Source organism: Pelodiscus sinensis, chromosome 1 (assembly GCF_052426305.1).
Source record: "Pelodiscus sinensis isolate ZL-2025 chromosome 1, ASM5242630v1, whole genome shotgun sequence".
NCBI classification, from domain to species: Eukaryota; Metazoa; Chordata; order Testudines; family Trionychidae; genus Pelodiscus; species Pelodiscus sinensis.
Genome location: NC_143052.1, coordinates 104,723,805 through 104,740,095, shown reverse-complemented (window position 1 = coordinate 104,740,095; position 16,291 = coordinate 104,723,805). Strand labels below are relative to the sequence as shown.

At 45.9% G+C, this 16,291-nt stretch overlaps 1 protein-coding gene across 2 annotated transcripts; it reads right to left on the bottom strand.

Annotated features, from left to right (window-relative positions):
• Window positions 1-3,339: 3,339 nt before the first annotated feature.
• SSBP1 (single stranded DNA binding protein 1) lies at window positions 3,340-15,683 on the bottom strand. 2 transcript variants are annotated; one of them, XM_075940010.2, is made up of 7 exons: window positions 15,527-15,683; window positions 14,557-14,607; window positions 8,663-8,723; window positions 7,306-7,446; window positions 5,626-5,713; window positions 5,005-5,093; window positions 3,340-3,507 (listed from the first exon to the last, which is right to left on the bottom strand). In XM_075940010.2, the coding sequence occupies exons 2-7, from the start codon at window positions 14,578-14,580 to the stop codon at window positions 3,464-3,466; spliced, it is 447 nt and encodes a 148-aa protein (XP_075796125.1). In that variant the 5' UTR covers window positions 14,581-14,607; window positions 15,527-15,683; the 3' UTR covers window positions 3,340-3,463. The 2 variants fall into 2 exon arrangements, with proteins under 2 accessions (XP_075796125.1, XP_075796132.1); XM_075940017.2 differs by lacking the exon at window positions 14,557-14,607 and having other exon boundaries at window positions 15,527-15,681.
• Window positions 15,684-16,291: the final 608 nt, after the last annotated feature.

Sequence of the window (16,291 nt, the reverse complement as noted above, 5' to 3'; positions counted from 1 at the left end):
CCTGCCACTGTGACTGTACTTCTGTTGGCATGATCTGGAAGCAGGAGAGCAGCAGAGAATGTTGCAGAAATAATGGAGCACTTCACATTCACACAAACACTGGATAAAAATTAAACAGGCAGGAAAGTCAGGAACCAGAGGTGGCACAATGGTACTCAGCAGAATTCACTTAGTTCTGAAGGTCAGACAATTGTGGAAAGGGCAGAGACTATGGTCTGTGAGGAACCAGCCCAGCAGACAACACATTTAAACTTTTCATCTCCATTTCATTTTAATTGTAAAAGATGCAGTGACCTCCATGCAATCACTGACTCATGTAGCTAGCTAAGAATTTCTAGAATACCCATCACAGTAGTAAATCAGAGGCCAGATACAACAATATAAGTAGTAGCTTTCCTGTCCAGGAATGGACATTTTCCTCCTAAGTGAACACATTGCTAGGATGGTTCTGGAGAAACATAAGGAAAGGCAATAACTTCACTAGCCATTTTATAGGAGACGGTCCACAAACAAAAAATAGCATTGAGCCCTGAAGAGTTGAAACCTGAGTTCTGCCTCCACCATCCAGGTTCTCACTCCCTATCCCCTTGGAATCATATGCAGGAATTTCATTGTATTTAGAGCTATAATTATAATCAAACCAGCATCCTTTTTACTTGGATTATTTTTATCAGATATGGCAATAATGAAATTCATGGCTGCTCTGATCGCTAATCCAGCATTACAACATAAAAGAACGCCTTACACTACTCCACCCTCGCTGGAATGGAGACTTCTGGAGTTCTCCTCCAGAAATTAGAAGTGTCTACAGTGCAACACCCTCACCCTCTAAATCAGTGGTCACCAACCAGTAGATTAGGATCTAATGATAGATCCTAGAGCTGTGGTTCTCAACTGGTGGTCCATGGTGACTTTTTTGGTGGTCCACAGGAACATTGTTCAAAGTCACATGGTGTGGGCAGGCACCAAAAATCTGTTAGTAAGGAATAAATTTCAAACCAAAATGTTCATTGTCTGCTCTTTTTTATCATGTCTCAAAAAGGAGATGGTCCATGAAAATTTTTTGATATGGCCTGGTGGTCCATGGACTGAAATGAGTTGAGAACCACTGTCCTAGAGCCTCTGACAGGTGATCCTGACCGGCCAGCACTTCAGCTGCCTCCTCTCCTCTCCCCTCCCCTCCCCTCCCCCCTCCGCCATGCTTCTCCTGCGCTCTGCCTTGGAGCTGCCCTCCTGGGAGCCTCCTGCTTCCTGTACAAGGTTGGGGAAGGTAAAAAAGGGGGTGCTTATGTCAGGGTGTCCCTCTCCCTCCACCCACATACTGTGTCTCCACAGAGCAGGGGGATACAACAGGACTCGGGATGAAGGGAGTTTGCTGGCAGCTGTTCCTATGTTTGAACATACTCTGCATACTTAAAGAGGCAAGTGAATCTCTGTCATACACTCACACTGATCATCTCTGTCACTCACATAAACACACTGTCTTCCACACTCACTTCCCGACCCAGCATACTTCTGTTGCTATTGTTGCTACTTTTGCTTCTTTCAAAGTGTGTTACTTCAGATTTTTGCCTGGTCTGTGCATTTCATAATTTTTATTTATTTCTTATGCTTAAATTTAATTCTTTGAGTAGTGAGTTCTAATATGCGTAGCCTGTCATGGCAGGAGTAATTAATCCCCATGATAATTTTAAAAAATATATAATAGAACTATTTTTTTGGTTTCTACTGGTGATGCACATCACCTTGAAATTGGTGCACATAAAATTAATTCCCTCTATTTCCATCCCTGGGCAGAACACTGGCTGGGAGTCTCCTAGAACAGAACCCACTTTCCTGCAATCCAGCAGTGCAGCAGGTCCAAAAGATACTCCCCTAGCCCTGGCCCTGTGCTGCTCCTGGAAACATCTGAAAGCATCTGGGGAAGGCAGGTCAGGGGATCCTCACTAGGCATGTAATAGTGTAGTTGATTTACTGATAAGCAAAAGCTTATAGGTTAATGCTATAGACTACATGCATTTCCCTTTCCCTCCCCTCCAGTAAATTTTTAGCAGGTTGGCCAGCATCCTGGCTGAGTCCTAGCCTGCACTGGGACTGGGACCTACCCCTGCTGCGGCTCTGCATTTAAAGTGTATTAGGAGCCAGGCAGCCTAACTCAGTTCCAGCTCATGCTGTGCCTAGGAGCTCAGACCCGGCTCCCTGGACAGGGGCTGCTGCTGTACCAGAGGCAGCAGCACAGGGAAGCAGGCAGCCAGCCTGCGCAAGGAGCTGGTTTTGAAACTGATACAGAGGCAGCAGCGTGGAGTGACAGGGGGCTCCTTGGGAGTGGGGCCAGATTGCACTGGCTGCCACTGGGACTATAAACTAGTTGAGTAACCGATAAGAATTCATGAGGTTAATGGACTATTCAACTAACTGATATTTAACATCCCTAGTCCCCTCATGCTGCCCTTGCCTACAAGTATTCCCCCTGCCCAACAACTCCCATTGACTAGGAACAGGGTACCATGGCCAATGTGGGACATGTGAGCAGTGCCTGCAGACAGGGGAGAGGTGGCAACATGTGAAACTACCTGCTCTTCCCTCCTCAGAGCTTCTGCTGGATATTACAGCAGCTTTCACAAGTGGTGCAGGGCCAAGCCTGCCTTAGCTCTATTTCATCACCTTAGGTGGCTCCTAGCTGGAGCCTAAATCCCCATCCACCCCGAACCGTTCCTACACCCAGATTCCTTCCCACAGCCTACACCCTAACCCCCTACCTCAGGCTCAGCCTGTAGGCCCCTCCCACATACCAAACCCCTTGATCCAAGACCAGAGCCTGCACCCTACTCCCTTGCCTCAACCTGGTGAAAGTGAGTGAAAATGGGGGACGGAAGGGGGGATAGAAAGAGCAGGGAGGGCCTCCGAGAAGGGGTGGGGAAGAAAGCAGAGCATGGGTATTTTGGTCTGAGGTAAGATCCTGGATTACACTTAAATTCAAAAAGTAATCTTGTGCTTAAAAAGGTTGGAGACCATTGCTCTAAACGGAGAAGCAGTGGAAGGAAGTTGTTCAGTGGTGCACTTACAGCTCCGCCTAGTGGATAAAAATAGGATACAGATTTAAATAAATTTTCCAGGGACTGGAATTAAAACTGTAACTAAGGATTATGGCAGCCTGTGATATGTACAGTCTGAAAATGCCCAGGAAACAAAGACAGGCAACATATAATCATAAATATATTGACTCAAACTGATACAACCCCAAGGGCTGCCTTGTACGATAGAACAGAGTAGTACTAACAAACATTCAGAAGCCAAAGCCTGATGAAGAAAAAAAACCAAAAAATATACACTTGTTCCTCTATTTATATAAAAGGGCGTTTTAATTTGTTTACAGAAAACACAGCATATGCATGATTTTAGAATTAGGAAATACTGTAAAATGAAAGGAATAGCAGGGGCTGGGTTCCAAGCACTAAACATCTCACACCTTCTCTTTGACATGGTCACTCAGAAAAATAATGTTATCTGAAAGGAAATACAACAGAGAAGTTTATTTTCAGATCAGATAGTATTGTCTCTTACTGCGTATCATTATGTCCACACAAATACACACAGGCTACTTCGTAGGGAAGTTAAACATAAAATCCAGGGGCTTGTACTTTTTCAGTATCCAGAACAAATATCCCATGAAATATAATATTGATGGATACAGATACTTCTCTAGTTTTCCCCAGGCAAAAGACCCTTTCAAGGTGAATATGGGTATTTTCAAGCATGTGTACACAAGCTTCTAGCAGGGTTAATGACCAAATATATCATTAGAAGCAGGGTGGTTTTTTTTAAATTGAGATTTGTCCCTCTCATAAATTTATCATTATGCGAATTTCCTGTTTATGCTGAACATCCCAAAATGCAAAGAGCTGATGATCTCACACCTCCTCCTCTCCCCACAATCAGTATGAAGCAGGAAGTCTGCCTATGGGACTAAGAGAAGTCTACATTTAACTTCCAATGGTCTCCTAAGTTCTCAATAGCCTATTTTAAAGAGCTGCTAAAAGAACAAAATTAGAGAACCACTGAAAGAAAAGGAGACTTGCCATATCCCTACAGGCAGGCTCTCTGAAAGCGTGCCAATGACAGGCCAATATCAACAGTGCAGTACAAGGTGAGCCATCTAAACAAGTGGGTTTATGACTGTAAGAAGACTGCATTCTGGGAACAACCAAACGTAAAAATAAAAGTGCATGTTTTGTTCATCTCTAGTCTAGATTTCTGTATATAGTTTTGAAACAAGAATGTTTCCTATTTCATCCTCTTTCATACCATTGCTAAAAACAAAATCCCTGAAGTCTCAGGATAGTGATTTCTCCAGGAAGAGACAGAATTAAAAAGAAAAAAAAAATCACTGCCATTTAGAGAAACAAAGAGGAGTCTCTGAACTTTCCATCTTTCTTCATGACTATTCTAGCCCAAGGAACCAGTGTGCTCCCTCCCTTTTTCCTGCTGTTCTTGAACACCTCACTCCCGCTTTCCCAATTCCCCTAGCTATATCCAAACGACACTCCTTTCACTGGGAGAAGGCTTTCTTAACATTTAGTGGAAAGCCTGAAATCAAAGGCTTAGACAGGAAAATGGTCCCTGCTGAAGTTGAGATTGAACTCTTCAACAAGTACATTGTTGTAAAAAATGAGCCATGTCCAACTCTCTCCGCAAAGGGCCAGTCTAGAGAAAATGCAAAACACCCACAGGCTACTTAGTGCTTTGTGTCAGCAAGTCTTTCTGCAATCCACAAATGTTTGCTACCTATTTCCTTCCTCATTGTTCTTATAAACTGTGTTAGATGACTCCTGCTGGTATAAACCAGGAACTAAAAATACAACCATAAATACATTATCTCAAAATCACAAATTATAACATTTGGAAATAAGAAGTGGACGGAGGATAAACCATGCTTTATTTCTTTGTTTCCCTTCCCTTGTGCAGATGACAAAACAAGATGGCTTGACTTATAAAGTTTGTTACCTGCTATGATTGTTGTGGCCTGTCTTCTCACATTGTTTTTATCTGTATATTCACCATAGTCTATCTTCCCTTCCACATAGATTCGAGCACTAATAGGAACATAGGAATTCAGTTCATAGGCAGTAGAATACATCATTATTTTTATGCTATAAATTGTCTAAAGTTCAGAGATCTTGTTTCATTTGCCTGTAGTATTTGAGCACTAAATTCTTGAAGCAAGACATGATTCTATTTTAAAATTTACAGGTTGAACCTCTCTAAACCAAGACTCTCTGGTCCAGCAATATCCATGCTCAAGCAGGACCACCAATGTTCCCGGCCCAGAGAGTCCCGGTGGAGGGCTGGCGGCTGGGAGCTGCAGCAGGCTGCAGCAGGGCTAGTGGGAGCTCAGGAAACAGGAGGAGGAAGGGCGGGGGGAAGAGAAGAGACCGGTAGCAGGGGGTTAGAAGTGGCTTCCCTTGGTCCGTCAAAATCTCTCATCCAGGACCAATCAGGTCCTGAGGGTACCAGACCAGGGAGGTCCAACCTATACATTGAACCACCCCCACTATGCCTGTTTCCCATTAAATTAACTGATTGTTAAGGCATTCAATCTCCAAGCACTCTTTTTACCCCACTTACCCCTTCTTCACGTACTGGTATGCCACATCTCTTAGGCCTGGCCTAAAGACAGAGATCCTGTGCCACGTTGTCTTCTGGGTGACATCACCTATGTTACATAAAAGGAAGAATAAGGAGTTGCACATGTGCTGAAGGATGCCGTGTCCTCTCTCTAATACAACAAACCGTGGAAGATTTGTTTCAACACTTAAGTGCTCCTCAGCTAAGACGTCAGGTGACTGATCGGAGAAATGGAAATGTACTGGCATTCATACTTTCCATACATTCCACTCCCCTTCCTTTCAGAGCCAGAAATAGGGATGTCAACAAATAGTTGACTAGATGTTTAACCAATAACCTTAAGCTTAACACTTCATCTTGTCGACTACTCGCATTCAACTCTTTGTTGCCTTTGTATCAAAGGCAGCAGGGCATGGGGAAGCAGAAGCTGGTGCTGGGGGGGAACCAGTTCTCCCCACCACTGGCTCCACAGTGCCACTTCCCAACCCCACTGCTGCCTCTATGAGAAGCGGCAGCGGGGAGGGTGGAGGGGCAAGAGAAGCTGGTTCACGGTAGCAGCCCCTGTCCGCAATGGGTCCAAGCACCCCATGGATAGCAGTTGCTCCACCTCTCCTGGAACAGCTTCTGCCCATGGCAGGCCCACAGAGCCGCCTCTTCCCCCCGCCCCACCCCACCGGCTCCACAGTGCCACCTTCCTGCCCCACTGCTGCCTCTATGAGAGGCAGCAGCAAGGGGGAGGGGCAAGGAAGGCTGCTTCATGGCAGCAGCCCCTGTCTGCAGGAGGTTCGAGCTCCCTGAGGACAGTGTCTACTCCACAACTTCCGGAGCAGCCTCTGTCCCATTGGGAGCTCTGACCCCACACAGACAGGGGCTGCTGCCACCCTGTGCTGCTGCCTCTGACACAGAGGCAGCAGCACAGGGAAGCAAGTAACCAGTCTGTGGTGGGAACTGGTTTTTAAACTGACTCTCCTCAGAGACCAGCTCCCCCTGCCACCCTCCACTGCTGCCTCTATATCAGAGGCAGCAGCGCAGGGTAGCAGGGGGCTCCCTGGAGTGGGGCTGGGGACACTGGCTGCCAACCCTGCCCCCAGGGACAATCTAATAGTCGTGTAACTGACAATATTTTGTGTGGTTACACAATTATTAAATTATACGATAGCTAACATTCCTAGCCAGAAACACAATGCAACATGATACAAATATAACGAGAGCACACATATTGTGTAATTTTGCTTAGAAGCCCTGGCTCATTTTACATGTAATTATTTCTCCCTGTAGCCTACACATTGTAAACAAGTGAGGAAATAAGTATGCAATTACAAATTGAAAGTGGCATCTAAACAAAGATACAGTCATTATTTCATCTCCAGTGGGAGGTAAAGGGAGAATAGAACCTACTCTGCCCCCACAAAGTCTAAGTAAAATGATGAATATGTAATAACTGGAGGCTTCCTTCTTTAAAAAGTCTTCCACAAATCTCTATTCAACAGATGCCTTTGATAAATAAATAGTCAAGTACTTCCTCGATATCCATGATAAGCAAACTCCTCAACCAGTATCAATTAGCTTAACTCCATTGGCTTCTACATCAGCAAAGGGTCTGGATTGATATTATTTAATGTTAAAACAGCTTTACCACATTTAAAGCACATTATTCCACTCCAATAACTACAGACTCACCTGCCTGGAACACCTCACTTTCCCCTGATCGCCACATCTCATTGGTTGCAAGAGAAAAAATTGTGACAGGATTTTTCCCCTCCACTTGCCTCATAACTGGATCCTGTCCTACTCGACCAAGTAACTGGATCCGATTCAGGGCTGAAATGCATGGGAAAGAAAATATCAGATTAAATACCAAAAGGACATATCCTTGAATGAGTTAAAGATTACTACTTCAGGAAGACTGGACTGATCCCAAGAACATTTGCATGGATAAACTGCAACTTTTCTAACTTTATAAGTTAGAAGTTAGGATAGTAGCTTGTCATAAAAAAACCCAAGTAATCCAGATTCTCTGACTTCTGATACCTATGCAAGTGCTGGCCAACATTAATGAGGAGCCCTCTTTACGGGGGGCGAAGTATCTGCTCACACTGTTCATTTTCTTTTACTCTTGTCTTAATGGTTTTTTAAGTATACACGTATTTAAGTATTTTAGTATTTAAGTATTTTTAAAAATGAAATTTTGACTTCTGTATATTTACGATAACAAAGTTGCAATAATTCTTCCCCCCCCCCCATCATTATAACAAGCCTTAGTCAAAGCTAAATACCTTAAAGTTGTTTCAATGATTACTACCTTTTTTCCACTTCAATTCCAAAAAGGTTTTAAACAGCCAACATCTGACTGACCTCTATAGTTAGTATCAAATTCTTTATTCCATTTCTTTTACTGCTTTGTTACCCTCCACTCAATGCATCATATCTAAAATTAGAATGTATGTTTTAAGGGGTGTTGTAAGTTGTGCCATGGAGTGCCCAGCACAAGTTTGGGTACCATAAAATAATAAATTATTTACTAGCAGCTTTCTGCCCTGTATTTTCACTGGCTGGATCACATAACACTTCTGAAGACATCAGTACAGAAACAAGATCACGTAAGATAAAGCATTAGGTTTCCCTTAAGAGGTTAACAGCCACATGACTAAAAAGTCAGAATGAAATCAGACATTACACAAGTAAAAAGTAAAAGCTGATAATGATTCCTGAAGAAAAATGTTCTTGTTCTTTCACAACCATAATAGAAACACATAATACTTCTTAAAGACACCACACTCTTGACTGCAAAAATGAAGAGGACTGAATGAGCATGGAGATGAAATTTACTCTCACTCTTTGCAGAAGAGCATTTGATGATCACTCTGGGGAAGCAGATGTCTATCCTGACTTTTTTTACATGCTTATCACCATGGTTTCCAAGTGCTTATACTTATACAGGAGCCTCTTCTGTGAGCAAGGGACATAATATATCTCTGTACAGACCAACCAGGTATATTTCACTAGCACTAATGTTCTCAAATGAACAGCTACTTACACCTTTCAAGTATCATGGAGGTGGCTGATTCAGACTCCTGTCTTATAAACTGACGAAGCACCTAAAAGAACAGACAGACATTTAAAGTTCTAGGCCCATCAATAGTGAACAACAGAACTCTGATAATCTGATGACATTTTGTTAACAAATAAATAATAATTGTTGATTTCAGAACATTTTGTGAATTATGATGCAATTCAACAAAATAAAGCTAACAAGATTACGCAGCTACTTAAAGTCAAGCATGTGTTGAGTGCATTGCTAAATTCGGACCTAAGCGACTGGATGGGAAAAACTAATGTCCTGAAACCATATCTTCAGCTAGTAATCCTTGGGAAATTTCCTGCCCGACTATCACCATTTCTATATGATGTGTAGTAGACTATGTAATTACAGAAACTTGGTTTTGATATTATTTTTTGGCAAACTTTGGATACGGATAAAAGGTGCAGATCAATAGCCCTACATATGATTTCACTGACATAAGTGGTGCAGTGATGCCAAGTCACCCTTTGAAAGCTTAAGAACAATAAATGCCACAAAAATGTGAGACTTGCTGTAGCTAAACATAAGGGGAGAAAAGGGAAGGAAAGACTCATTGTTTACAAGTGCCATCTCAAAGGAGGAAGAAAGCTGCAGTGAAAGCTGCAGAAAGCTAGGGAGCATATCTGTACAAGATGCATAAACAAGGATTGCAGGTAGGGTAAATTTTGATGGCATAGGAATGAGGGGGGGATGAAGAGACACAGGGAGAATAAGGTGGCATAAAGAGCAAACAGAAAGACAAGCTGACAATCCTTCTCATGACAAAGATGTTAAAACAGGATAATGCTAAATGAAACAGAAAAAATGCTTGGCATATGGATTTGGCCACCTACTGAGGTATTTTGCTTTTGATGTATAAGACGTCTAGAATTAGTGCCCTGTATATGCCAGTCAGATTTATAGAAACATTTTTCATTTGGCTTATAATGACTGTTAAATTAAGGCCAAAGTCTTGCGATACATACTTATATTCCCAGAAGCTGAAAGCTCAGTTTGTTTTCCCATATAGGTTCTGCACTATTTATGAAACAAATGAAATACAGTACACCTGATTGGTGGAAGAAATAACGAGGCCTGACAGAAAAACAGAAAGAGGGTTGCAAAATCCTGGTTAATTGGTTAAACATAGTGTTTAATTGATTAACTGATTAAAGGGGGAACTGGAGGGGGGGGCGGGACTGCTTCCAGTGGGGTTAGAGCATCCCCCGTGGCAGGCCACAGGCAGGGGGCTGCTCCCAGATACAGGGTAACTGGTTACACCTATTCGCATTCCTAAAGAGAAACTTTTATTTTTACTAATAATGGATTCAGCTTACATTTTCATGGCATGGGGGTGGTTTACATAGAAAGAGCTTTTCCTGTATGTTACAACTGAATTTAATAGGATGTTGTAACTATTCCATACTGTATAGTAATGATCCCCTGTGATTCTTTCTACCCATATGCAAAATTTGTGCAAGTTCTTTTTTAGAGAGTATGGTTTGATGGGTATGAATTATTCATTTAAACTGGAAATATGAAATAATATACAGTTAAGGATGGTGGTGAAGAGAATGAGAATGGTAGAGTCAAAATTTCTAGGACAGAAATCTTTGCAAACATTTTGGTGGCAAATCCGGCTACCTTCTGGCTTGTGGTTCAACCAGCTAATGAGGCTGTAACAGAAAGAAGGCTACTGACCCTCATGGCAGTTCTAGTCCTGGGGCGAGAGAAAAATTTAAATTAGACCTGTAAAGATCTGTGAAAAAATCTTGCTAAGTTAGCTGTCAATAAGTGAGGAATCCTGATGAATGCAGGCCGTCACCACTATACGTTCCAAAAAACATGGACTTATAGCAAAACAACATAAAGCGGGGAATTTCTTTGTTGTACATTCAAGCAGCTGACTTGTTTGAGCAAATATTTCAACTTCTTTTTGAGCAACGTAAGATCTGTGAACGGGAGGACTTATAACAAAAGAGTTCTTAAATTCATCAACAATGTTAGTTCAGAACCGACGTATACCAAGATGACTTATAGCATAAGTGGCCTGTATTATAATTTGAACTCTCTCTGTAGACCCATCAATTAGCCAATGTTTTATTATTGCAGCAAGGAAAACAGTCTCACTCATTCAATACTGGTGACAGGAACTATTTTGTTTTGGAGCCCCCTACAGGGAAACACATATGCACTTGTAAAATAATACAAGGCATCATTTCATTAATGTGTGACAGGCACCCAAATCAAGATTCAGCTAGCCTAGGGTGGGAAGAGTGACTAAAGCCTTGATTACTTTGACACAGAAAGAAAAAAAACAATGTTTACTACACATACAAAATATATATTTTTCCTTATTATCTTAAAGAAAAAAATATAGGTAGGATGTCTGGTTAAAGACCTTCAAATTAAAAAATGGAAATGTACAGGAATACGCCAATAAGTAACAATCAACATGGATCTGTAAAGAAGAAATCATGTCAAACCAATCTGATAGCTTTCTTTGCTAGGATAACAAGCCTTGCAGATAAGGGGGAAGCAGTAAATGTGGTATACCTAGACTTTAGTTAAGCATTTGATACAGTCTCACGTGACCTTCTCATTAATAAACTAAGGAAATACTACGTAGATGGGGCTACTATAAGGTGGGTGCATAACGGGTTGGATAACCATTCTCAGAGAGTAACTATCAACTAACAGTCATGCTGGAAGGGCATAACAAGTGGCATTCCACAGGGATCAGTTTTAGGACTGGTTCTATTCAATATCTTCATCAATGATCTATGGTGTCATAGAGAGTACACTTAAAAAGTTTGCAGATGATACCAAGCTGAGAGGGATTTCAACTTACAGGCAGTCCCCGAGTTACGCAGATCCGACTTACGTCGGATCCGCAGTTACGAACGGGGCCCTCCCTCTCCCTGGTCTCCAGCAGACCAGGGGGAGGAAGCAAAGCGGCGGAACCCCAGGCTTCGCGGCTTTGCTCTGCTTTGCTCCCCGTCCCCCTGGTCTGCAGACCAGGGGGACAGGGAGCAAAGCAGAGCAAAGCCGCGAAGCCTGGGGTTCTTAAGTTGAATCTGTATGTAAGTTCAGAACTGGCGTCCAGATTCAGCCGCTGTTGAAACTGATCAGTTTCAGCAGCAGCTGAATCTGGACGCCAGTTCCGACTTACATACAGATTCAACTTAAGAACAAACCTACAGTCCCTATCTTGTACGTAACCCGGGGACTGCCTGTATTTGGAGGACAGGGTCATAATTCAAAATGATTTGTACAAACTGGAGAAATGGTCTGAGGTAAACAGAATGAAGATGAATAAGGACAAATGCAAAGTATGCCACTTAGGAAGGAAAAATCAGTTCCACACATACAAAATGGGAAGTCACTGTCTAGGAAAGAATATTGCAGAAAGGAGTCTAAGGGTCATAGTGAGCCACAAGCTAAATATGAGTCAACAGTGTGACACTTGAAAAAAAGAAAAAAACCCACCACACACAAACAAAACAAAACCACAACCCAAACACCATTCTGGGATACAGGAGGGCTGTGAGCAAGACACATGAATAAGGAGAATACTACTTCTGCTTTACTCTGCACTGTTTAGGCCTCAGTTGGAGTTAGGGATGTAAGTAACTCCTCCCCTCCCCACTGCAGCATGCACACTTCCCTGCAAGCCAGATCCAGCATGGAGCCTCCAGGCTTTCCCTCCAGAGGAAGCCAGTGCTGGCACTCTAATCATGCGAGGAGGGAGCACAAGGCTGGAGTGCAAGGCAGGTGGCAGCTCCCCACTGGGTCATGACGCATCGGGGCCCCGGACCCTAAAGTAGAAGCAGGGCCGGAGGAGACTGCAGCCGCCGCCCCCTGGCTCTCCTGCAGGGGAGCCAGGGTCCGGCAGGGAGCAGAGGGTGACCCCTGAGGAAGAGGCAGGGGAAACCCCGAGTCATGGCCTTCCTCTTCTGACTCTGCCAAGGCTGGGAGGGGGCGACTGGGGCAACGCAGTGACATGATGATGTCACTTTGTTGTCCTGCAGGAAACATTTTTTTAAATCTAGAGAGAGAGAAAAAATACTTGGGTTTGTTTAGTTTGGAAAAGAAAAGACTGAGAAGAGACACGACTGCAGCTTTCAAGTACTAAAAAGATGTTACAAGGAGGAGGGGAAAAAATTATTCTCCTTGACCTCTGATGATAGGACAAGATGATAGGATGGGCTTAAATTGCAGCAAGGCAGGTTTAGGTTGGATATTAGGAAAAACTTCCTGTCAGGGTGGTTAAACACTGGAATAAATTGCCTAGGGTGGTTGTGGAATCTCCATCACTGGAGATATTTAAGAGCAGGTTAGATAGACATCTATCAGGGATTATTTAGATGGTGGATGGTCCTACCGTGAGAGCAAGGGGACTGAATTTGATGACCTCTCAAGGTCCCATCTAGGGATGTTAGATATCAGGTAACTGAATGAGTTCTTATCGGTTACACGATTATTTGATGGTCCCCGCAGCCAGGACTGGCTGCCAATGTGCTCCAGCCCCCACTCCTGGGGAGTCCCCTGCCATCCCATGTTGCCGCCTCTGACACAGAGGCAGAAGCGTGGGGTGGCAGCAGATCCTGCTTACGGGGGTTCAAGATCCCTGTGGACAGAGGCTGCACTGTGGGGAGCTCAGGCCTGCTGCAGACAGAGGCTGCTTTGCGGCAGCATCCCCTGCTCCCCTGGCCCTGCACTGATGCCCCTGATAGAGGCAGCAGTGTGCGGTGGGGGTTGAGGGGGGAGCGGGAGGGTTGCAGCGCCACTGCTTTTAAGCTAGCTCCCCCAGCACCAGCTCCTGCTCCTCCCCCCCCCCCCCCGTCTGCCTCTGATACAGGCAGCAAAGGGGCAGGGAAGGCATGCAGTCAACAAAATTAACTGATAAACCTAGATTTATCGGTTAATTGTACGGTCAACTACACACTGACAACCTTAGTCCTTTCCAGTTCTAGTATTCCATGATTCTATAAGCAGCAAGTTAGGCACAAGCTTACATCCTGGCAGGACCAAGTATTTAACAGTGTAGTAAGATGGAGAATTTTTGCACGTGTTTATTTTTAATGGCAATGGAAGAACATGGCTGGGCTGGAGCGACCTCCGCTCCCCCCACAGGCAGGGGCTGCTTCTGTAGCATGGACAGGGGTTGCTCAGGCTGGGCTGGAAGGTGGGCCCTGCAAGGTTGGAGCAGCTCCCTGGCCATGGTTGGGGGGGAGCTGCTCCAGTCCCACGGGTTAACCAGAACTGTTAAGCATCACCTTTCACATCCCTACTAGGAATGTGATAGTAAAGCTGATTAACCAATTAACCAATACACTTCTGCTTCTGCTATGGACTACATGTATTCCCCCCCATTAAATTTTTTAGTAGGCTGGCCAGTAGTCCAGCTCAGTCCTGGCTTGTGCTAGGTCCCGTACCTAACCCCACTGTAGTTCTACATTTAAAGTGTATTAGGAGCCAGGCAGGCAGGTAGCCCAGTTCAGTTCTGGTTCACACCCAACCCAGGGGCTGCTGCCACCCCATATTGCTGCCTCTGTATCAGACACAGCAGTGCGCGGTAACAGGCAGATGATCCACAACAGGAGCTGGTTTTTGAATTGGTTCCCCTTGCAGACCAGCTTCTGCCTGGCACCTCAAGCTGCTGCCTCTGACACAGAGGCAGCAACACAGAGTGTCAAGGGAATGAGGCCAGAGTGAACTGGCTGCCAGCCCCACCCCCGAGGACTACAGAATAGTCGAGTAACTGATAAAAATTCATGAGGTCAATCGACTATTCAATTAACCAATATTTAAAATCCCTAATTCCTACTGTGCACGATTCAAACATTTTAACAAAAGTGACCTGTTACCTGTATTATTGGCCTGCGTAACATCTCTGCTGTTTTCTCTTTGTGATTAGACTGTGTTTTTGAGAACATAAAAGGGTGGGGGGAAAAACAACAGAAGATGAGCATTCAATTTCTCCTATCAATTAGGTCAATGTTCATTCATATGGTGCTGCAGCAGCACCAATATAAAACATCTGATGATGCTACCTTGTGCTCACAACTTAATAAAATGTTCTCTGCATAATAAAATCACCTCCATGAGCAGTAGTAGCTACACCAGTGGGAGAAATTCTGCTGACACAGTGCACATCAGTACTTAGGTTGGGATACTTTAAGCCGCTCAGGTGGGGGTGGCTTATTCACACCACTGAGCAGCAAATTATGCTGCTATAAAGCAGAGTATAGACAGTCTCAGATCTATTTAAATTGTTAGTTGATTCTGCTCTTTTACATTCCCCCCTCCCCAGCAACATACCTCAGATCATAAGAAGGGCCCTACCGGGTCAGACCATCTAGCCCCGTGTCCCGTCTCCCGACAGTAGCCAACTAAACCTAACTAAACAGTTACTTTTTACGAGTCTCGTTCAAAACCCAGGGCGGGTGTGCACAGGCTGCCGCGCTGCACGGGCACAGCTGTAGCGCTTCAGCGCAGGGGCTGCTCGCCCGCAGCAGGCTGATGAACGTCGGCAAGAGCCGGTAGCTCGGCGGACAGGGGGAGCCTCCCCTCGCCCCGGGCTGCCGGCCCTGCGGCCACGCGCCCAGGCAACTGCGCCCCACGGGCCCGGCCGACCCTGGGCGCGGTGGCTTCAGGGTTAAAGCCTGACGGCAGCGCGGCCCCGGGCTCCCGCGCACCCGGACGCGCTGCGCCTGCTCCCCCCGCCGCCCTCCGGCAGCGACACCCCGGCCGGACCCGCCCCGCCCCGGGAGTGGCAAACTGGGTCGGCGGGGGGGAGGGGCGGCGGGGGGGGGGGGCGGGGCGTCGCGCGCTCACCCCGCGTCAGGGCAGGGCTCGGGCCGTGGGCGCCGCTGGCCGCGGTCCGTTTCTTTGGGCGCGCGCGGCGGGACAGCGTCTTGGAAACAGCCCCGGCACCGGAAACACGCGCGCAGCAGCCCCGCCCCCTTCCCTCTGAAAGCGGGGAGTGAGGCGGTAAAAGGTCCGGCCGGAAACTCGGACTCCCCCACCCGACAGTTCCGCGGCTCGTTGTGCGAGGCGGGGTGTTTCCCTCCGCGCGCGGAGCCTCCAGGGGCGCTCTGGGTACAGAGATTGCAACGGCTGCCAATTACCCCGGAGCGGGGAGGCGGGGACTGAGCCCGACTCCGCCCCCAAGGCATTTTTATTTGCATAAAATCCAACAGCCCCGCCCCTTCTTCGAAGCTTGCCCCGTGCCCTTCCCTCCAGTGCGCTTCTCCCTGGCTGCTCCTGACTGGGCAGAGTCGCGCAAGAGGGTGCGGGCTGGGGGGCGCGGGCTGCAATGAGGGGTTCGAGATGCAGGAGGGGCCCATAGCTGGGTGCAGGGGCGGGATGAAGGGCTTGGGGTGCAGGCTCCAGCTAGCACTTACCTCAAGGTCCTAGGCAGCAGTTGGCCAAGTGGATCCCGCTCTGCCCCTGCCTCGAGGCACCACTCACCCAGCTCCCTTTGACACCCGTTGCAACCACTGGAAGCTGCAGAGGCAAGGCTGAGGCAGTGCATGGAGCCCCCATGGCTGCCCCTGGCAGCCAGAGGGAGATGCCAGCAGCTTCCTAGAACCCGGCCAA